Source organism: Phasianus colchicus, chromosome 26 (assembly GCF_987193195.1).
Source record: "Phasianus colchicus chromosome 26, bPhaCol1.hap1.1, whole genome shotgun sequence".
Taxonomy (NCBI): Eukaryota; Metazoa; Chordata; class Aves; order Galliformes; family Phasianidae; genus Phasianus; species Phasianus colchicus.
In genome coordinates this window covers 4,837,108-4,858,978 of record NC_143461.1, presented here as the reverse complement: position 1 = coordinate 4,858,978, position 21,871 = coordinate 4,837,108, and the positions used below count along the sequence as shown (strand labels likewise).

The 21,871-nt window shown below is 58.5% G+C and overlaps 1 protein-coding gene across 16 annotated transcripts in view; it reads left to right on the top strand.

The window, feature by feature from the left end:
- The window catches only part of SRCIN1 (SRC kinase signaling inhibitor 1), a 52,759-nt gene extending 34,389 nt beyond the window's left edge, over positions 1–18,370 (top strand). For 11 of the 16 annotated variants that reach the window (XM_090124909.1, XM_090124907.1, XM_090124908.1 and 8 more), the window contains 18 exons: positions 2,982–3,174; positions 3,635–3,833; positions 4,248–4,341; positions 4,736–5,541; positions 5,732–5,824; positions 5,928–5,971; positions 6,265–6,443; positions 6,557–6,732; positions 6,897–7,027; positions 7,588–7,735; positions 8,601–8,913; positions 9,295–9,544; positions 9,636–9,790; positions 9,872–10,024; positions 10,586–10,714; positions 12,064–13,182; positions 14,981–15,118; positions 16,903–17,321. In XM_090124909.1, the coding sequence (XP_089981035.1) occupies positions 2,982–3,174; positions 3,635–3,833; positions 4,248–4,341; positions 4,736–5,541; positions 5,732–5,824; positions 5,928–5,971; positions 6,265–6,443; positions 6,557–6,732; positions 6,897–7,027; positions 7,588–7,735; positions 8,601–8,913; positions 9,295–9,544; positions 9,636–9,790; positions 9,872–10,024; positions 10,586–10,714; positions 12,064–13,182; positions 14,981–15,118; positions 16,903–17,022 (4,440 nt within the window). In that variant the 3' untranslated portion in view covers positions 17,023–17,321. Of the gene's footprint in view, positions 1–2,981; positions 3,175–3,634; positions 3,834–4,247; positions 4,342–4,735; positions 5,542–5,731; positions 5,825–5,927; positions 5,972–6,264; positions 6,444–6,556; positions 6,733–6,896; positions 7,028–7,587; positions 7,736–8,600; positions 8,914–9,294; positions 9,545–9,635; positions 9,791–9,871; positions 10,025–10,585; positions 10,715–12,063; positions 13,183–14,980; positions 15,119–16,593; positions 16,736–16,902; positions 17,322–17,393 lie in introns of those variants that run through there. The other 5 variants (XM_090124917.1, XM_090124918.1, XM_090124906.1 and 2 more) reach the window with 4 other exon arrangements.
- Positions 18,371–21,871: the final 3,501 nt, after the last annotated feature.

Below are 21,871 nucleotides of genomic sequence, written 5' to 3'. Positions count from 1 at the left end.
CTGCCTCAGCGCTGATGGGAAAGGGATTGTTGGAAGTTTTAGAGCTGAAAGAATCACTTAATTGTAGCTTATTTTTAGCTCCGGGGAGATAAAAGACAAAGCCCCCCCCCCAGTCTCCCCCTTCCCCCATCCCACCTCTTTTACATAAGACATAGAACCAAAGCAGCAGCCGGGATGGGGGGTGGTCTGCACCCACGCTTCCTCTGCTGCAGGGGGGGGGAGTTTGCAGCCACCCTGACCTCAGTGCCCATCACCACACCACTCTGTGGGTGCTTTTAGAGCTTCCTTTCCCCTCCTCTGTGCCCGGAGCCACAGCGTTACCGTCCACCTGTGGCCTTGGGCAGCTTTGTTTTGCTTTGGGCAGCAGCACTCCTCTGCTTTCCATTCACCTTCTTGCCCCTGAACTCCTCAGAGCACAGAGCAGCTCCAGCTGCATTAACCCTGTGCTGCAATTTCAGGCAGAAATGGGTCATCTCCCAGCGTGGCATTGCAGGGACAGCTGGGGGGGGGACTCCTCCCCCTCTCCATCCTGCTGCTCGTGGGTTCAGGCACCATGGGAAGGGTCTCGATGCCTGGGGTATGGGGAGATGTGGGGCTCCTTTGGGTGCAAAGCTGCCCCTGGGGGACCCGATGCCTTTGCTCCATGGTGCTGTTGGAGCTGGGGTGCCCTCACCCTGCACCCAGCGTGGGGTCAGGGAGCAGCGGATGCACGGCCACGAGCATCAGCTCCTTCCACAGCACAGCAACAGCATGGAGGTGGATGAGGCCCCTGGGATGAGAGGTGCTCTGGGAGGAGGAGGATATTCCTCTCGTTGTTGTGTGCTTTGATATCTCACTCCTCAGCTGCAGCGTGTGATACGGTCGGGGCCAGGAGGGGAATCAGGTTTCCATTCTGGAGTCACTGCGTGGGTTTGATGTCGGGTTTTGATGAATGCTCTGCGCCCTGCACACAGCCCTGGGCAATGCTTGGCCAGGTGAGGTGTCCCCCACAAGGGCTCTGTGGGGCTGTGGTACCCCCTACCCTGGTACCTGACCATCCCAGGCTTTACTCTGACTCCCAGCAAGGCAGGATTGGATTCCCCTGGGCATCACCAGACAAGGAGAAGCATGGGTCTAGATGCCTGTTTGAGCCTTATTACCTGAGAGAGGGATAAGTCATTAGTGAGGCAGTGCAATAAAACAATTCCCCTGAAGTCAGCTCATTAATGATCCACAGGAGGCCAAGGATGTGGCTGTGGTGCTCTGCGGGTGCCCCAACCCCAGGGGTGCCTCCCCTTCATCAGCCCATATGGCAGAAAGGGCAGAGCCCCCTCCCCATAGCATCAGGGTCTGCTCACCCCTCTTACAGCAGCACAAGGGTGGGTCGAGGCACCCATCCTGCCCCACTGCCCATTGCTGAGGGGGGTCCTGGGGGTGTGGGGTGCCACAGATGAGCCCAGCAGTGGGGGTGCCATGGGGGGCTTTGGGGGTCCTGGGGACATAGGGGGATGTGTGCCATGGAGGTGCCCTGCAGAGGGGTTTGCTGGGGGCTGTGTAGTGCTGCTGGTCCCTGCTTGGGTTGCTGTCTGAGCACGTGAGGCTGAGCATCAGGCTAATGATCAGAACAGTCCCTTCCGGGCTAAAAATCCATTAATTTTCATCTTGCCCTCTTTTTTTTTTTTTTTTTTGGTGGATGCCATAATTAGCTCCATCAGAGCAGCTTAATTACTTGAGGTCAGCCAAAGCTGTGGGGCAGAGGGCAGGAGGGGTCCGGGCTCACCTGAGGAGGAAGAGGGGAAAGGAGGGGGGTGGGCATCTCTCCCTGCAGAGTGCAGCAGGGTGCAGTGCTGTGATGCTCACACACCACATCCCATAGCAACAGCGATGCTACATGGCAACAGCAATCCCCACCGTCCTGCTGTGCTGAGGATACAGAGAGCCAGAGACCCCCCCATACACACACACCTCACCCCCAGGGTGGCAGAGCACTGGGGGTGGGGGTCAGCCCTGAGCCCCCCATCTTTTGCTGTTGCACAGCCCCCCCATGTGCAGTGCTGCTTTGCTCTGGCCTCTCTCCCTTCCTGCAGGAAACCTCTCCTGATGGCAGCATGCAAAGCATCTGTGCTGCCTGCAAGCTCTGCCTTCAAACAGCACCATCAAAACGAAGCAGTCAATTTTCCAGCAATTAGCTACAGCGAGAACATTTCAAGTTCTAGAAAACCCCGCCCCGTAGGATTAATTAAATCCTCCAATTAATGTCTAATTTAAATGACGATGATGGCTGTTATCATTTCGTATTGATTTTTCTTTCGGTTCTTAGAATAGAGCTGTTGTCCCTTCCACGCCGCCTTTTCCACACCCCAGGAGCTGTTTGTTCTCCTGGGTTCATTTGCCAACGTTAAATGTGTGCCTGGGAAATGGAGCTGTGCAGTGCTGGGCTGAGTGCTGGGCTGGGTGCTGGGCTGGGTGCTGAGCTGGGTGCTGGGCTGGGTGCTGAGCTGGGTGCTGAGTGCTGATCTCAGGGGCTTCCAAGCGCTCCTCCCAACGCACTCTTTTTTGCTTAACCCACAGATATCAGCTCACAACACCCATACCCTCAACTTTTATGCAGAGGAAATACACTTGGCCGTGTGAAATTGGACTCCTGGCATATTAAATTTTGACTGCTGTAAACCCAAACCCATTACTTTCCCTTAGCTCAGGCGGCCATAAACCTCACCGCTGCTTTGCTTCTAGGAGAAGCTGGGCATTTATGTATCCCGGGAGCTGGTTCATTGGCGTAATGGATGTGTAACCTCCTGTAATTGCTAAGGTTATTCCTGGCTCTGTAAGCAGCCAGCCAGAGCTGGGTTTATTTGCAGTGGGTTGCTTGGAACGGCTTTGAAATGTGGAGAACACATGTGAGCAGTGCAGGGATATGGGGTTAAGGGTGTGTGTGGCCATACAGGTGGGTGCAGGGCATGGATGGGTGCTGGGCTCTCACCTTCCTGATCCCTTTGCAGACCAGGAGCTCCCGGCACTCACAGGGCTCCCAGCCTGGCCTGGCTGACCAAGCCAAGCTCTCCTTTGCCTCGGCTGAATCCCTGGAAACCATGTCGGAAGCAGAGCTGCCCCTGGGCTTCAATAGGATGAACCGATTTCGGCAGAGCCTGCCTCTGTCCCGCTCCACCAGCCAGACGAAGCTGCGTTCCCCAGGTACTCCAGCTCTGCCCCAGCCTTCTTGCATCCATGCATTGAGAAATGCAACCCCTGCCCATGGTGCAGCATTGCTCATAGCATCCATGTGCTGAAAATGCAACCCCTGCCCACAGTGCAGCCTTGCTCATTGCATCCATGCGTTGAGAAATGCAACCCCTGCCCACTGTGCAGCATTGCTTATTGCATCCATTCATTGAGAAATGCAACCCCTGCCCACGGTGCAGCCTTGCTTATTGCATCCATGTGCTGGAAATGCAACCCCTGCCCACGGTGCAGCTTTGCTCATTGCATCCATGCGCTGGGAAATGCAACCCCTGCCCACGGTGCAGCCTTGCTTATTGCATCCATGCGTTGGGAAATGCAACCCATTGCCCACAGTGCAGCATCACACCAGGACGTGTGAGCCCAGCAGCTGTGGGGATGTTGGCTCACTGCTCTCTGCTCGTTTTGCTTCCAGGGGTCCTCTTCCTGCAGTTTGGGGATGAGACGAGGCGTGTGCACATCACCCACGAGATCAGCAGCATGGACACCCTGCATGCCCTCATCGTCCACATGTTCCCCCAGAAGCTCACCATGGGGATGCTGAAGTCTCCCAACACGGCCATCCTCATCAAGGACGAATCCCGCAATGTCTTCTACGAGCTGGAAGATGTCCGGTGAGGGACAGACAGACCTGGGGTGAGGGGGGAGCTCAGGAGCACACAGACCCTGATTGCTGGCACAGAGCACTGAGCGCATCCATCTCAGGGACGTGCTGATGATGGAAGCCTCTCTGCCGTCCCCATCAGTGGGGGTGGAATGACCCTTGCAATGGGAAAGGGTTTCCTTGGAGATGGTGGAGGGCTTTGGGTTGGTGTCAATGCCCTGAAAAGACTCCACAGCAGGCGGTGCTCATTCATCCCTGCAGAGCCAAAGCAGCCCTGGGTGCTGCTGTCTTGTGCCTCCTGCCTGGGCACGGCCACCAAACCCTCCCCTGGGACCACTGACGTTGGTTGGGGCTCTGCAAGCAGCACGGGTGCAGCTCTGTGTGAGTGCTGGGGCTCTCCTCATGGCTCTGCCTCTCCTTCCAGCGACATCCAGGACAGAAGCATCATTAAAATATACCGAAAAGAGCCGCTCTATGCCTCATTCCCTGCCTCGCACATCACCAACGGTGACCTGAGGGTAAGGGGCTGGGGGTCGGGGGGTGGGCAGCACCCCGGTGTGGGGCTGGGGTTGGTGCAAGGCAGGAGGGCGATGAGGAGGGCATGGCAATTGCATGTGTTTGTGGAAGGAGTAATGGCTGCGATTCGTCTTCCCCAGTCCTGGCATTGTTAAGCGTTGCTTTAAAAGAATGGATGTTTGGGGCCTGGCAGCGGGGTGTCATAAACACGGTAATTAAGGGATTCATCACAGTGAATCATCCCACTCTTGGAGGAGAAGGAGGGAGCTGCCGCTTGCCAAAGCCAGGGGGTGACACGTGTGCTGCTGGTCCTTAGGGTTGCCACCCCCAAAGGCAGGGAGAAAGTGACCGGGCACAGCAGGATGCAGTGCTGACCATCCTTTCTCCTTTCCACAGCGGGAGATGGTTTACACCTCCAGGGAATCCTCTCCCACCCGCCGCCTGAACAACATGTCCCCTGCCCCCCACCTGGCCTCAGGCTCCCCCCCACCCGTCCTGCAGTCCTCATCCCCATCCCGTTCCCGCATGTCCTACAGTGGTGGCCGCCCACCCTCCTACGCCGGCAGCCCGGTGCACCACGGCGAGCGCCTGGCCAGCCTTCCCCCAGCACCCGGAGTCTCTCCCAGCCCCAGCGCCATCCTGGAACGTCGCGACGTCAAACCCGACGAGGACATGGCAGGGAAGAACATGGTGCTGGTGAAGAATGAGGGACTGTACGCCGATCCCTACGGCATGGTGCACGAGGGGCGGCTCAGCATCACCTCCACGCAGTCTCTGGCCGGCATGGGGGACCCTTTTGGTTACTCGGGGGGGCTGTACAAGCGGGGCTCGGTGCGCTCGCTCAGCACTTATTCGGCGGCCGCGCTGCAGACGGAGCTGGAGGACAGCCTGTACAAACCCAATGCACAGATCTACAGCGATACCTACGGACCCGGCCTGGGCTTCCGCATGCCCCCCTCCTCCCCGCAGAAGATGGTGGAGGGGCAGAGCCCCCACAGCCCTTACTCGGGGCCACCCAGCCGCTCCTCACCCGTCCGCCAGTCCTTCCGCAAGGATTCCTGCTCCTCTGTCTTCATGGAGAGCCCGGTCAGCAAGCCACGCAACCCCAGTGCTGCAGGACCCCCCGAGCTGTTCCCTGGCCCTGGGGACCGTCCGCTCTCGGGGTTCAGCTCCCCAGTGCCAGCCAAGGACACGGAAACGAGGTGAGGAAGGGCCCCGCAGAGGTTTCCCTTTGGAATTGGGTCTGCTGGGTGGGTTGTCATTGGGTATGACTGGGGAGTGGGGCAAGGTTCCTTCTTGGCAACCCTACAGAAGCACAGGGTTGGGTGGTGAAGTGCTGCCTCTAATCCTAACTGTGTCACTACCCCTAACCTTCACCCCCTGTCCTCGCAGGGAGAGGATGGAGGCCATGGAGAAGCAGATCGCCAGCCTGACGGGGCTGGTGCAGAGTGCCCTGCTCCGTGGCTCCGAGGCTGAGACCCCCAGGTAAGGAGCTGGGGGGGAGAGGGGGCAGGAATGAGATCTAGAAGGGCTCCTCTGGGCAGCTCCTCTGCACTCCATGTTCACCCCTTCCTCTCTTCTGTTGCAGTGAGAAGACTGAAGCCACCAATGGCGGGACTCCCCCATCAGCGTGTAAGTGGCTGGGGAGAGGTTTGGAGATTTCCCCCCACCCGGTGGTCATCCCCACATCCTGGGGCTGTTGTGGGTCCTCGTCCCCAAGGACTGGAGTGCTGCAGCCTCATCCCATGCTGGCAGCTCCAGGCTCACCTTTGCTCCAGGACGGAGGTGGTGGCAGTTCTGGGAACCAAGCAGCATCACTGCTGGGCTGGGACACAGTGGGGAAGGAGAGGGTTTGTGGGGAGCTCTCCCACCCAGGCTGGAGTTCCACATCCCAGCATCCTCCTCTCATCTCCCCCACCCCACAGCAACCAGCCGCAGCGGCATGGGGACCCCAGTGCCTGCACCCCCCCCACCCTCCGCCACCAGCACGCCGGCAGGGCAGCCCACAGCCATCACCCGCCTGCACATGCAGCTGCACCTCCACGACCTGCAGCAGAACGCCAGCGACCTCCGCAACCAGCTGCAGCAGCTCAAGAAGCTGCAGGTTGGTACCGTGAGGTCACCCGACCCGACCCCGGGGGCAGAGAATGCCCCATTCCCGGTGACCTCATGCAGGGCAGCCCACCCAGCCCTGCTTTGCTCCCCAAATCCTCCCAGCTGCAGAACCAGGAGACGGTGAAGACGATGCTGCGGCGGACGGAGACGGAGATCAGCGTGCGGGTGACGGACACCATGCGCAAACACGAGGACCCGCTGCAGCGCCAGCGCAGCCTGGTGGAGGAGGAGAGGCTGCGGTACCTGAACGAGGAGGAGCTCATCACCCAGCAACTGAAGTGAGCAGGGGGTGGGGATCCTGCTGCCCGCATCCCCGCCCCTTGCTCGCATCCTCCCCCGGTGCCATCCCCATCCCTGGTGCCATCGTGGTCCCCGACACGGCTCTCATTTTCCCACTCTCCATGGGGACCTGGTGCCATCCCGCCCTGCTTTGTGCTCACAGTGACCTGGAGAAGTCGGTGGAGAAGATCCAGAAGGATCTGACGCACAACCACCGCCTCATCCCAGTGCAGGAGCTGGAGGAGAAGGCCGTGGTGCTCAAGCAGCTCGGGGAGACGCTGACAGACCTTAAGGGTGAGCGGGGGCCATGGGGCTGCACCAGTGCCCCCAGTGTTCCACCGACCACCAGAATCAACACAAGTCCTCCCAGCAGCTCGCTTGTGCTTGGCGCTGCTGCCCCTTCCCCATGCTGTCCCCCACCCTGTGCACACTGCTGTTATTTTGCTGCTCCTGCAGCTTTCTCCATTCCACGTCTCAGTGCAGAATGGCAGAGCTCTGGATCTGGCAGCAGTCACTGAGGCTGCAAGAGGACATGAGGACAGTGGGGACAAGGGGAAGGGCTCAGGACAGGGGTGGCAGCAGCTTTGCTCTCCTGCAGTGAGATTGCCTGATGCTGAGCAAAGGGAGTGAGCTGCTCTGTGTCCCCCAGCAGCACATCTGTGGGTCCTGGTGACTGAGTGCCCATCTCCAGGGCAGCATTGTGCCCATGGGCTGCAGACAGTGCCAATGGGAGGTGGGTTGGTGATGGGATGGTGAGCACAGGGAGGTGAAGAGGCAGCAGCCCAGGCTCCCTGGGACCCTTCCATCCGGACACGATGGCAGCAGTGCTCTCAGTGACCCCGCTGTCCCCTCAGCCCAGTTCCCCAGCCTGCAGAGCAAGATGCGGGTGGTGCTGCGGGTGGAGGTGGAAGCTGTGAAGTTCCTCAAGGAGGAGCCGAACCGCCTCGACGGGCTGCTCAAACGCTGCAAGACGGTGACTGACACACTCACCCAGATCCGCAGGTGAGCTCTGCACCCAACCCCTGCTGCTGACCCTGCTCCGTGTCCTCCCCATCGTGGCATCCCATAGCAGGGTGTCCTTGGGGCGCACAGCCTTTGGGATCTCCTGTGCTGCTGTCCTCTCTGAGTTGTGCATGGAAATTCCTGGAGCAATTGACAAAAGGTTCATCTTTCTGCTTAGAAATTAGAAGGAAAAAAAAAAGAATGGTTGAATAACCCAAAGTGGAACGGACCTATCAAGCCCAACCCCAAAGGTTTGAATCCGATTCCTAATGCCCCCAGTGCTGTTCAGTGCGTATGTGGGAACCCTTCTTTGAAAACAGCTCCTTCCTTATCACCTTGGAAAAATGTGGCTCTGTATCTGGGAGCACTGAACGTGGCCAGAAATCTCATTCTTGAGGAGCAGAGCTGTTGGGGTGGAGGAAGCCATCTCCAGAGCTCACCTGCCCGTTCCCATTAGGAGACCTTTCAGCAGAGCTCGCTGCTGGGGCAGGCTGTGTTGCTGGGCTCGCCCCAGGCGCTGTTCTAGCCTGGTTTTGTATGGAGATCAGCTCGTCTGATGGCACAGCACACTGATCTGCCTACCTGTCACTCTCCTTCCCTAATAACTTCTGAGTCCAAAGGGCGATTTCAGGCAGATCTGACAGAGGGGTGGAATTTGGAGAGAGCTGCTTTCTTGCAAGCTTCACGCACGGGGACGGGGAGGTGGAGGAGCTCGTTGGCATGCGCTGCTGTGGGAGAGCAGACACTGGGGATGCAGATGCACACAGAGCTGTGTGCATTTGTAGAGGGCTCCAGGATGGTGCTGTAACCCAGTGCCAGCACCGTGCACTTAACCCCGTGAATGCCTTCCCTCTGTCCCCTGCAGGCAAGTGGATGAGGGCGTGTGGACCCCCCCCAACAACCTCAGCCAATCCCCCAAGAAGATGGCCCCCGAGACAGACTTCAGCAAAGGGCTGGAGCTGGAGATGCCCCCGAGCCCCCCCGTGAGCCTCCACCACCTGACAGCTGGCACTGAACCCCTGGCCATGCCCAGCTTTGGGCACAGCCCCCCCCAGACCCAGAGCCACCCCTCCAAGAGCAATAACCCTTCCCGGGCTCCAGAGATGGTGCCTGCCAAAACCCAGACAGGTCCTGAGACGCCCAGTAAGAAGAGTGCAGACAAAGCTGTGTCTGTGGAGGTAAGAGCCTGGGGGGTTCCTGCCTGGGGGGGGCTCCTCTAATGGCTCTAACCCCACTGGAGCATCCAGCTGAAACTGGGGTGCACCCTCCCTGGTGGGTTTGGAGCTGATGAAGCGTCTTAATAGCTGGGAGCCCCAAATACTGGGGAGACCCAAGGCGCAACTGGAACATGGGGGGAAAGAGGGGCTCCAGCACAGCCTGGGGCATCTCAGTGATGAGTTAGAGCAGCACTGCTGTGGGCTTGGCTGGGGGGAGATTGTGGGACAGCAGGATTCAGTGGGGCAATGGGGAGATGATGGTGGGACAGTGAGATTCAAGTGGGGCGGCAGGGTCACACGCTGCCCATAAGGGCAGGGCTGCAGTGGGCTGTGCTGTCACAGGCTGCTGAGAGGGACTGGGAGGAGAAGCGGGCAGCACTGACCCAATACAGTGCCAAGGACATCAACCGCCTGCTGGAGGAGACGCAGGCTGAGCTCATGAAGGCCATCCCCGACCTGGAGTTTGCTGCCAAGCACAAGCAGACCACGGGCAGCAGCAGCGCCGCATCCACGCCAGAGCATAAACCATCCAAGCCTCAGCATGCACAGAAATCCACGGGGAAGGTGGATCCCAATGGCCGCAGAGGCTCAGGTATGGGGAGAGGAAAGGGGCTGCCTTGGTTTGTGCAGGATTGGGACAAGGGCAGGGGCAGGGCTTGGTGCCAGCTCTGCTTTCTGCTCAGATGAGCTGACAGTGCCGCGGTACCGCACCGAGAAACCCTCCAAATCACCACCTCCACCCCCACCCCGCCGGAGCTTCCCCTCATCCCATGGGTTGACCACCACCCGCAGCGGCGAAGTCATCGTCACCAGCAAGAAGGAACCTGGCTTTATGAAGGTAGGTGGGGTTGGGCACGTGGTGGTCACCCCGTGGTGGTCACCCCATGGGTGCAGCCCCTCACCGCTTGCTGCCCCACAGAAAGCAGAATCGGAAGAGCTGGAGACCCAGAAGCCACAGGTGAAGCTGAGACGGACGGTGTCAGAGGTGGTGAGACCTGCATCCACTCCACCCATCATCGCCTCCGCCATCAAAGATGACGACGATGAGGACCGCATCATCGCAGAGCTGGAGGTGAGTGCAGCAGTGTGGGGGCACGGGAAGCCCAGCCCACCCCGCTCCAGGCATCTGCAGGAGCAGCTTTGGGAGAGATCCCCACACAACAGCACAGTGGCTGCCATCCCCATCCTCACCCCATCTGTGGGGGCATGGGGACGTGCAACATCCTGTCCCCATCCTCATCCCATCCAAGGGGACATGCAACGCAGCGGTGGCTGTCCCCATTCTCACCCCATCCCTGGAGACATCCAGAACTGCAGTGACTGTCCCCATCCTCATTCCATCCATGGGTACATAAAGCACAGTGGTGGCTGTCCCCATTCTCACCCCATCCATGGAGACAAGCAGCACTGCAGGGACTGTCCCCATCCTGTCCCCATCCTCATGCCATCCCTGAGGACACAAAGCACAGTGGGGGCTGTCCCGTCCTCACTCCATCCATGGTGACATGTGGACAGCGTGATGCTCTCCCACCAGTGGTTGCTCCCCCGTAGTGCTGAGCCCTGTCCTGGCTGGGCTCCATCTCTGCCCACCCGCTGTGCCTCCCTCCTCCAACGCAGCTGTTTGACTCCCCAGGTGTTTCAGAGAAGCTCTGCCTCCCCTTTCCTCCCCACGCTCCGTTACGATCCTCTCGCGGCTGCCGTCTCCCCTGGGCACGCAGACATGTGGCCCAATGGAGCCTCCGTTGCAGCCGAAGGATGGAAGGTAACATCCCTCCTCCTGCAGATCTCCTCCTGGCTGGCTGCACTTAACCACCGCCTCTCCCATCTCTTAACTCACTTCTTCCTTATCCGGTTTAACCAACTAATGGCTTCTCTTCACTCCTCTGCTCACTGCCACTGCGCGTACGGCACTGACGCGGCACCGACCGAGCACCAATGTGGCACGGGGCTGCAGCCCTGGGGCTGAGGTTGGGGTGGGATCACTGCTCTGATGGCACTGAATGGGGCTGCAGATGGCAATGCACAGCACTGCAGGAGGGAGGGGAGGGGATGCTGGGAGCCCTGGGCTGCATCTCACCTCTTTTTGTTGAGCAGGGCGTCAGTAATGGGATGAACAGAGCAGTGGGGATGGGATGGAGCAGAGCAGCAGGGAGGGAGCAGAGCAACAGGGGTGGAGCAGAGCAATGGGGATGGGATGGAGCAGAGCAGTGGTGTGAGCAGATGGAACAGAGCAACAGGGATGGAGCAAAACAATGGGGGTGGGATGGAGCAGAGAAGTGTGATTGAGATGGAGCAGAGTGGTGAGGATGGAGCAGAGCAGTGGGAATGGAAAGGAACAAAGTGGTGAGAATGGAGCAGGGCAGTGGGAATGGAAAGGAACAAAGTGGTGAGGATGGAGCAGGGCAGTGGGATGGGATGGAGAAAAGCAGTGAGGATGAGATGGAGCAGAGCAGTGGGGCAGGCGCTGGAGCAGCCCCTGCTCAGGGCAGTGCTGTGCTGTGGAGCAGAGGCCTCGTTGCTGCAGCTCAGGGGAGCAGCTCTCCTGCCAGAGCATTTCTCTTGCAGGGCACGGCCTGCTGCAGTCCCCTGGGTGCTGCACAGCTCATTGCACATCCCTGGCACTGTAACAGACAGGTGAGGGGAGGAAGGACAGGCTGTTCCAGGTGACTTCTTGCTGCTCAGGGATATAAAGGTCTGGCACCCACTGCAGCTCATTTGCAAGGGCTCATCCCTGCCTTCAGATCTGCTGAGAGCAGCATGGGGATGAGCAGCAGAGGCTCTGACACAATTGTTGTACTGGTGCAAGAGAAATCTCAGCCAGACCACAGCAGTCAGCTTCCCATACGCATCGGGGAGGTGCAGCAGCACCAGGTCTGTTTTGCTGAAGACTCCAGCTCACTTGTAGCCTAAACCTCCTCTAATGCCCGTGGGTTACCCATGGGGAGTGCTGGAGCAGCCCCTCCCTGGCTGAACAAATCCTTGCAGCGATGCCTGGAGGCACAGCAGGACCCGAAATAACCCGGGTGCTCTTCCCCCAAGCAGCTGCCATCCCCCCAGCACAGCATCCCACGCTGCTCCCAGGCCCTTAATCTGTCTGACTTCTCTACCTAGGAGCTGGCAGCCCCAGCAGCCCCGGGGAGCAGGGCTTTCTCCCTCCCGCAGATTGTGCTCACCCAGTGGGTGTCTGCACCGTCGTCCCCTGAACCCGAACCCGCAGTGATGGTGGAACAGCACTGCTCTGAGCACAGGGATCCTGCTGGCCGCCGAGGAGCAGGAGGAGAGCGCACAGCCGAGGTGGGGAGGAGAGGTAGAATGTCAGCCAGCAGCCCCAGCAGGTCTCCGTTTGCAGCTGGGAGTCCTCCATCCACAGCCCTGCAGCCCCTGAGCACTGCACCCCGCACACTGGGAAGGACACGCAGGTTTCCCCTGGCACACAGCGAGGTCCCAGCTGTCCCGAAGCACAGAGCAAGCTGGCCGGCAGCAGGAGCACGTGGAGACCCTGCTCCAAACTCTGCCAGAAGGCACGAAGGCAGCAGCAAGGCTTCTCCTCGGTGCGCTTTGGCACCTGGTCCCCAAGGGATGGTCACGGCACTCCCCCCCAGTGAAGGGCACAGCATCGCCCCGCAGCTCCGCAGTGATGCAGAGCCCAGAGATGGAGCTGGGCAGGATGCATCCCTCCCTCCTGGAGGTGCACAGTGGGAGCAGCGCGGCAGCACGCCGGTGCCAAGGGCCAGCTGCCCCCCAGCACTTCAGGGCAGCAGGTGGAGCCAGGCTGGGCACCCCACGTGTGTGGCAGTGCAGGATCGGAGCTCTGCTGGGGCTGAAGCAGGGGGGATGGCAGCTGATGGATTACACAGCCCCACTCCTCAGGGAAGGAGCAAAGCAGAGGGGTCCCCCCTGCACAGCATGTCACCACGCAGCAGGGAGATTTGTGAAGGTGCCTACCAGAGACTGGACAGCCTGGAAGAAACCATCCGTGAGCTGGAGATGACCATCAGTGAGATCAGCAACCACCGTGCGGATGAGGCTGCGTTCCCTGCAGGACTGCTGGGGCAGGCAGTAGCCAAGGATGCCAGCCAGGAGACTGAGGATGGTGTGGGGCGCAGTGAGCACTGTGATGATGGCACTGCCCTGGATCTCAGCCAGACCAAAGCTGATGCTGCCAAGAGTCCATCCCTGAGCCACACCAAACCGCCTCTGCTTCCCAAGCCGCAGCTCGGCACGCCTCAGGTTTATTTCCTGTTACTCCTCTTGCCGTGCTCTGCCCTCGGATCTGCTCTGATGTCTGCTCTTCCTCCACCTGCTCCCTCTCTGTGACTCTACCTCCAGGCAGAGCTGAGGTGCGGCACCCATCTCCTTTTGGAGCTGATGTGTAAAGGCAGCAGCACCACCACCCACCTGCCCACTGCCACCTCGCACCTTCCTGGCTGTGCACCAGGGCTGGATCCCACCCTGCTGGCTGCAACGTGCCGTGCAGGGTGCTGGGCTGCGCAATGCCGCGCTCACAGCCCGCAGCTCCGTTGTGTCAGGAGCAGCATTTGGCAAAGGAGCCCTCATTTGAGCCACCAGGGGTTGGAGGGGGCCGATCCACCCTCCAGGCAGTGGGTGGCAGAAGGATCCCATGCTGCTGTTGTTACTGGTTTAAGGGGCACGGACCCCCCCCCAGACTGGGGCTGTCACCTCAGACCCTGGGAGAGCAACTGCTGTGTGCGCATCCCAAACTGCAGGGTCTGTCCCTGCTGCTGGGCACTCCAGGAGTGAGCTGTGTTGTCGGTGTGCCCGTGGTGCTGGGTGAGCAGAATGGGAACGCAGCGCTCCTCTCCATCCCGTTTTGCACCAGCACTTTTCCGAGGAGCTGCAGTTACAGTGTGACTGCAGAGCAGCAGATGTTTCTCCTAATTAAATCACAGCTCAGGCTCCCCAGCGCCGTCCAAATGGGTTTCTGCTGGAATCTGCAGCAGCCACTGGGCTTGCTGAATAACTGGAAAAAGACTGTGGGGAGGGGGGGGGAGGGGAGGAACCACCCCCAGCTGCTCACAAGTCAGCCTGCTCCTTTATTAACAATCAGTGCTGCTGAATGAATCTCCTTTTTCATTTGCAGCAATTATCTCAGCCCCGTTTTCCTGCTAGCACCGGGTCTCTCACTGCAGGAACAGCCCCCTCCACTGGGTGTAGCTGCAGGTTCTCCTCTGCTCGGGTGCTGGAGCAGAGCCCACGGGGTGGATTTATGGCCGTGGCTGGCATGCATGGCTCCCAAAGCAAAGCTGAGAGCAGGAGGGGCTGAACTGCACGGTGAGGGCAGAGGGCTCTGAGCTCAGATGCAAACGCCAGGCTCCTGCCTGGATGTGGGGGGGATGCAGGTGGGAGATGGACCCCTTGTGCAATGGTTTCAGGGGTTCCAAAGGAGCGCAGAGGGTCCCAGAGCACGGGCAAGGAGGGCAGGCACTGACATTCCATGCAGGCAGCAATGCTTCTGATCTGAGCCCAGAAACAACCTGCTGGCTCTGAGCTGTGTGCGCATCCTGTGTGCGCTTTTGGGGCAGCACAGCAGTGCCACTTTGGCCACCAGTCCATGCTGGCACAGGGCAGGTGGGGTTTTGGGGTGCCGAAACAGAGCGCTCCTCCTGCTGCTGCTCTTGCAAGTCTTTGTATCTCAGCCTGTGCAACCCGTTAATAAAAAACCTCTGCGTTCCCACTGTCGCCGTTTCCACCTGGAATCTGCTTTCACCTGCCGTCGCCTCCTGTCCTTTTTTTGGGGTTGGGTGCTTTCCTCCTACCCTCCACCCCCCCAGTGTTTGCTCCTCACCCCTCTGTACGTGGCAGAAGGTGCTGATGGTGGGTGCTGCCCGCTCCCTGGGCTCCTGTGGCACACGGAGCTGATGACCCCCCCTCAGCTGCCGTGATTGTGGCAGAGCCCCACAGCCCTGTGGTGCTGGGAGGACTGGAATCCCACAGTGCCTGGCTGTGCTGCTGTGGGTTTCCCCCTGTTCCGAGCTTTTTAATCTCCCCAAATTCTCTGTCCCAACAGAGTGGTGGCGTTTCCATCCCACCCATGAAGATGGTGAACCCGGCATCCAGGCTGAAGCAGAGCCAGCAGGGCAGCCCTGACAAAAGCAAGCACATCAAGCAGAGGATGGAATACATGAGGATCCAGGGACAGCAGCAGGTAGCCTATCTCTACAGCAGGTTCCCAGCAGCAGGGCCAGATGCTGCTCCCCCTGCTCTGTGTGTTATGGGGCGGGGGTTACTATAGTGGGATGCTGGGATGGGGGGATGCAGCCCTTTGTTGAGCAGAGGGTGCAGGAAGCACTTCTGTGCCACGCTGGGTGCTGCTGGCTGAGCCCAGCACCTGGAGATGTGGTGAGGAGGGGGTGCTATGGGTGGGGGCTGGAGCCCTGCAGTGCATCCCTATGCACCTGTGCCAGGAGGGGGGTGGTGGGATGGGGTGGTGGGATGGGGTGGGGGCCACAGCAGCTGGAAGAGGTGAGCTGTGGGATGGGACTGTGCCTGCCCTCAGCCCAGCATCGACCCCATCCCCATCCTTGTCACTGGGACTGATTGCACTCTGGGTACCACAGCCCCATCCTGCTCCTTCCTCCCCTCCCTCTCCTGTCCCAGGTCCCAGCACTGCCCCTCCCTGCACGCGGGCAGCACCGAGCCTTCCCCCATCCTGTCCTCCTCCCCTCCCCACTCTGTGTCTCAATCCCTTTCCCCGGGCCTGTCCTTGGCAAACCACCCAATGAACCCCATTTTGCTCATTCTGTCCGATCCATAAAAAAAAGTGGAGGGGAAAAAAAAAAAAAAGCCATACAGCCTTTCTCCCAGCTTCCTCAATCTGCAACCAGGGCGAGCGATGAGGAGGGGGGGATTTTGAGCAATTTGGGCAAATGTCTCCTGAGCAAAACGGGTCCCTCCCTCCCCACTGACCCCAGTTGTGCATGAGGGCTCAGCACTGCTGCCATTTGTCACTGCTGTCACCAGGACACGGCTGGGGCAGGGGCACAGCTGCCCTCAATGCAGCCCCACATCACCCCCTGGTGCTCACAGCCAGGCTCCCCCTGGCAGCTTCATGCAGCCCTGCTCCCCAGCAGCCCCCAGCCCCACAACCCAAAGCCACAGAGCTCTCAATGACGCCACCAAACCCTTTGCCTGGAGGCTACGGATGAACTCAGCTGTCCCCATCTCACCTCGATGGCAGCACCATCAAACCCCCCTCCTCACCAGGACCCCCGGATCCCCTTTCATCCCCACCACCCTTTGCGCAGTGCCCACCCCCTACTTTACGGACCCCTTTCTGAGCCCCTTCCCAGTGCCAACCCCTCCGGCTGTTGCTCCTCTTGGCCTCACCAGCAGCAGGGTCTGTCGGTGTGGCTGCTGGCAGTGGGCTGGGGCCGGGGGGGGGCTCTTAGAGGAACCACAAGCAGCAGAGCTGCGGCACCCCGGGCGCACAGCGCAGCCCGTGCCCACCCTAACGCTGCCATTCTTGTCCCCCCCCCCTCCCACCTTTCTGCCCCATCCCCTCCGCCTGCCTGCCTCTGTCCGCCTGTCTGTCCTCCTGTCCGTCCATCCGTCTGTCTCTTTCGTCTCGCCCCCCCCCCCCCCCCCACCATGGGATTTTCCCCCCCCTCCCCCCAAATCCAGTAACGCGTGGAACCAGCTCGTCTCGTGCTCTCTTTGTGGTGGACCTTTTCCAGCTGCTTGACCTCAGGCCTGAATCAATGCTGCTTCTGAACAAACTCCTGTTTGGTTCTGTTTTCTCTCTCTTTTTTTTTTTTTTTTTTGCCTCCCCTTTTATTATTATTTTTTTTTTTTCCTGTTTTCGTGTTTTTTTTTTCCTTTCGTTTTGTTTTGTTTTGTTTTGCTTTTCTGTCTATTTTTCTCACCATACTGTCTGACTCTCCTCCCTTTCTCCTCCTCCTCCTCCTCCTCGGCTCTCACTTCTCTTTCCAGGCCTCTAGACCATCCAAAGACCCCAGCGAGGCTCCCCCTGCAGACAAACCCACCTCGGGCAGAACATCCATCCCCGTATTGACTTCCTTTGGGGCAAGGAACTCCTCCATCTCCTTCTGAGCCTCCTTGCCAACTCCAAACATCATTTCCCCACTCTGGGGCTGGGCTCCTCCTGCCCTGAACTTGTCTCCTCGGGGCATCTCCACGTGCCCCCCCCCACCCCATATCCATGTCCCCCCCCTTACATGGCCAGCTTCAGCCCGGCTGCTGCCCCACACCTCGCTCCAGACAGCCAGCCACAGCCACTTGCTGTTTCTTTTCTCTCTTTCTCTTCCCCTCTCCCCTTTCTATTATTATTTTCCACGTATTTCCGTTGTTTTCTTTTCTGTTCTTCACCTTTTCGGTTCTCCCCCCCACCCCCACCCCCCTTCCTTTCCCCAATCCCCCCCCCTCCCACCTCCTCCTCCACCGCCGTTTGCTGTTTATTGAAGAGCTCTCAGAGCTTCACCCCACGAGCTCCAAGCAACAAGGACCCAGCAGGCAGAGGGGGCAAAAAGCAGCAGCCGAGGACCCCCCCACCCCTCCCACCAACCCTCTGAGCTCAGGACACCGCATGGGGACGATGCTCCAAGGCCACCTGAGGTTCAGTGCTGCCCAAGGAGCATCCCAGTGCCCAGAGAGGTGGAAGGATGTGATCCGTGGGTGGGTGGGGGTCGGGGTGCTGTGTGTGTGTGTGGAGGGGGGGGAGGGGGTTTTGGGGGCCGTCCCCACCGCCGTTGGCGTTGTCCCTATGGCTGTCGGTTCGTTATGTAGCACTTTAATGGTTTGTCTGTGTTTCCCCCCCCCCCCCTGGGGAGAGGGGATGCTGTGATGCTCTGAGCACGTGGGGACATCGTGTCCCTTTCGCCATCGCCCTGTGCGACCCCCTGGGGACACTGGGGACGAGTGAGGCTGTGCCCACGTGGGGACCCCGTGTCCCCTTCACCATCACCCTGCTGCCCTTGGGGACGCTGGGGACAAGTGGATCTGTGCCCACGTGGGGCACTGTGTTCCCTTCCCCATCCCCTTGTGCCATTGGGGGGGGGACAAGAGGGGCTCTGCCTATGCGGGGACCCCGTGTCCCCTTCGCCATCACCCTGCACCTTCGGGGACACGGGGGACAAGAAGGGCTCTGCCCACATGGCACCCCGTGTCCCCTCCCCCATCACCCTGCACCCTTGAGGACACGTGGGGGGGGCAAGAGGGGCTCTGCCCATATGGGAACCCCACGTCCCTATTTCCATCATCCTCCTCCCTCGGGGACGTGGGGGGGACAAGAAGGGCTTTGCCTATGTGGGGACCCCATCACATAGGGGGGACGTGGGGGACCCACAGGGACAGAGGATCCCCAAACCCCCATAGCAGCAGGGTTGGGGAGGGGGGGGAGCGGGGTGAGTGCACCCCCCATACGGTGCCCGTGGTGGGGGAGGGGGGGGGGGAGAGGGGAGGGAAGGGGGGTGGGGGGGGGTTGGGGGCACGCTGCGTGTGTGTGCATGTGTGTGCCCGTGTGTCCCGTGCCGTGCTGTCCGTCTGTCCCCAGTGCAACAAAGAGATGGAATCACTCCTTTTGTTGGTTACTTCCTTCGTCTTTGGGTTGGTTTTTCTTTTCTTTTATTCCTTTCCCCCCCCCTTTACTTTCTCCCCCCCTCCCCCCTCCTCCAACCCCTGATACCTAAAAGGCTTTTTGTTGTTGTTGTTGTTGTTAGTTTCTGTTGGGTTTTTCTTTTGTATATCGTTTTTGTACAGAAGAAAGAGCCTTTTTTTGGATAACAAAGGAAAAGACAAAAAAAAAAAAAAGACAAAAAAAAAAAAGACAAAAAATAATAATAATAATAATAATAATCATGATGCAATTTCTTTGGATTGCAAAAAAAAAAAAAAAAAGAGCAACTCTTTACATTTAAGTGAAGTGTCTTAACATTTTATATTGTTTTAAAAGATATATTTACATATTATATATATATATATATAATAGACGTAATATAAATATATATCTAGAGATATTTAAAAGAGGAAAAGAAAAAAAAAAAAAAAAAAAGAATAGATCTCTTCCCATCCGCTGTGTGAGGGGGGGGGGGGGGGGGTTGGGCTTCCTTCCCTGCTCTGCTCTGATGGGGAGAGGGGTCTCCCATCCCCCCCTTCCCCCCCCCACCCACCCCATCCCTGTGTCCCCATGGCCCCCAGCGAGGCCGGGTGGGGGGGGGGGGACCAGCAGCTCCTGGCAGCAATAGCAAATCATTTGATGATGCGTTTAAATTTCGGGTTGTGATTAACGATTCTTAATTACGACGATGATTTTTTTTTTTTTTTTTCTTGGTACCAAAGTGGAACGTTGTAGCAAAGCCACGGCTTCTTATGGATGGGTTTGGTTGTTTGTTTTTTTTTTTTTTGGGGGGGGGGGGATCTTTGTGCCTGGCCCCCCCCCCCCCTCCCTGGTGCTGTGCCACCGTCCCTGTGCTCACTGCACAATGGGGGGGTGAGGATGGGGCTGGGGGGGGGGTGGGAACACTGTGGGGCTGAGTGCATTGCAGCCCCCCCCCCCCCCCCCCCCCCCCCCCGGGGGGGTTGTGGGTACAGGGCTGGGGGGGGGGGGGGGCACAAGGCTGGGGGGGTGGAATTGAGATGCAGCTGTACTGCAGTGCTGTGTGCGTGCCAGGACACCCCCCCTCCGTCCATATCTTGCATGGGGACCCCCCCCCTCCCTCCTCCAGCTTTGCACCCCTATTGGCACAGAGCAGAGTGGGGAGAGGCGGGGGGGGGGGCTGGGGGGGTGGGCATCAAGATGCTGCCATGCAAATGCAGAGTTGCAGCAGTGCTGCATCCTGGTGTGTGCAGGACCCCCCCACACACCCTTTATGCATGGTGACCCCCCCCCCCCTCCTTCAGCTTTGCACCCCTATTGGCACGGAGCACAGTGGGGAGAGGTGGAGGGGGGGTCTGGGGGGGGGGCGTCAGGATGCTGCCATGCAAATGCAGAGCTGCAGCAGTGCTGCATCCTGGTGTGTGCAATGCTAGGACCCCCCCCCCCACCCTTCGTGCATGATGACCCCCCCCCCATTGGCACAGAGTGGGGAGAGGTAGTGGGGGGGGGGGGGGCATGAGGATGCTGCCATGCAAAGTGCTGCATCCTGATGTGTGCAATGCTAGGACCCCCCCCCCCCACCCTTCGTGCATGGTGACCCCCCCCCCCCATTGGCACAGAGCACAGTGGGGAGAGGTGGGGGGGAGGGGGGCATCAGGATGCTGCCATGCAAATGCAGAGCTGCAGCAGTGCTGCATCCTGGCGTGTGCAATGCTAGGACCCCCCCCTCCCCTCCTCCCCCCCCCAAAGCTTTGCACCCCCATTGGCACAAAGCACAGCGGGGCTGGGAGCAGGGTGGGGAGGGGGGGGGGGGTAAAGGTGGGGGGGGGCATGGGAATGCTGCTGTGTTAACACAAAGCTGCAGCACCGTGTCCTGGTATGTGCCTTATGCATGCCAGACCCCCCCCCCCTTGTCCAAGCTGAATGCATGGCATCCCCCCCCTTGTCCACCCCTATTGGCACAGAGCACAGCGTGAGGGGGGGGGCTGCAGTTCCAGCTTCAAGCTTAGCTTTAATCGGAGGGGGGGGCACAGCCCTTAAGTTTGCATTGGGTCCCAAGTTAAGCATTGGGATCCCTATGGACCCCCCCGGTGTGGAGCTCAGTGCTGCCCATCATTCTGGTGTCCCCCCCCTCCCTTTGTGTAATCCTTGTGTAACCCCCCCCAACTTGTTGTCCATCGGGCTGCTGTTCTCTGTGCGTCCGTCTGTCCGTCATCGTGCAAAACAAAAAAAAAATCAAATCGTCATCAATCAATAGGAAAAGAAAGAAAAAGGAAGAATCGCGTGCGCGCGATGAGGGAGAGGATAAAAGCAAAGGGATTTGAAAAGGAAATTTAAAAAAAAAAGAAGAAAAAAAGGGGGAAAAAAAAAAGAAAAAAAAAAAAAAGCGAAAATGATACCCAGCCCCCCCACCTCCAAAAAAAAAATTTAAAAAAAAGAAAAAAAAAAGCGAAAAAAAATAAAATAAAATAAAAATAAAGCATGTGTCCGGAGGCTGCATGCGCACCCCGCTGTGCTCGTCTGGATGTGATCATTAAAAAAAGGAAAAAAAAAAAGGACAAAAAAAACCCCACAAAACCATAAAAATACCCAGAAATTCCGATTTCCTGCTGCTCTTTCGAGGCTCTTTTCGGGGTTCTGTTGTGTCTCTTCGCATGGATTTTTTCTCGTGAGCTGTGCAAGCGGTGGGGGAGAGGGGCAAAAAAAAAAAAAAAAAAAATAGAAGGGGGGACGGGGGGGGGGTTGGGGAGCGTCTGTGTGTCTGTCCGGGCGCCTTGGGGGGGGGTTGGGGGGGGGTTTGTAGCGCTGTGTGTCTCGCGAAACTCCCGGCGACGAAGGGTTTGTTGCTGTTGATTTCATTTGATTAACAACCCCCCCCCCCTCCCCCTCCCCACTTTTTTTCCTACTTCTTTCTTTTCTATCGGAGTGTCCGGCTTTAATACGAATCAATAAAGACGGTTTTTTTTTTCTCTCTCTCTCTCGAAAGCCCTTTATTTCTTTTGCCCCCCCCCCCCACCCGCCTCCCCATCCATCCATCCCTGGGGAAGGCACAGCAATAAGAATAACCCCGAATCACCATTTATTTCTGTTATATAGACCAGGACTCGGGGGGGGGGGCATACGGGCAGATCCCGACCCCCGTATGGAGAGGTTTGGGTGGGGTTTGGGGGGTTTGGGGGGGGGGACACTCATGCAGAAGGGGTTACAAAGTGAGTGGGGTCGGGGCTGAATTTTTCCACCGAGTCTTTTTAAGAAAAAAAAAAAATCCTTATAAATCCTTTTTTTTTTTCTTTTTTTTCTTTTTTTTTTGTCGTTATGTTACACTTTTAGAGGCCGTATTTACACCAA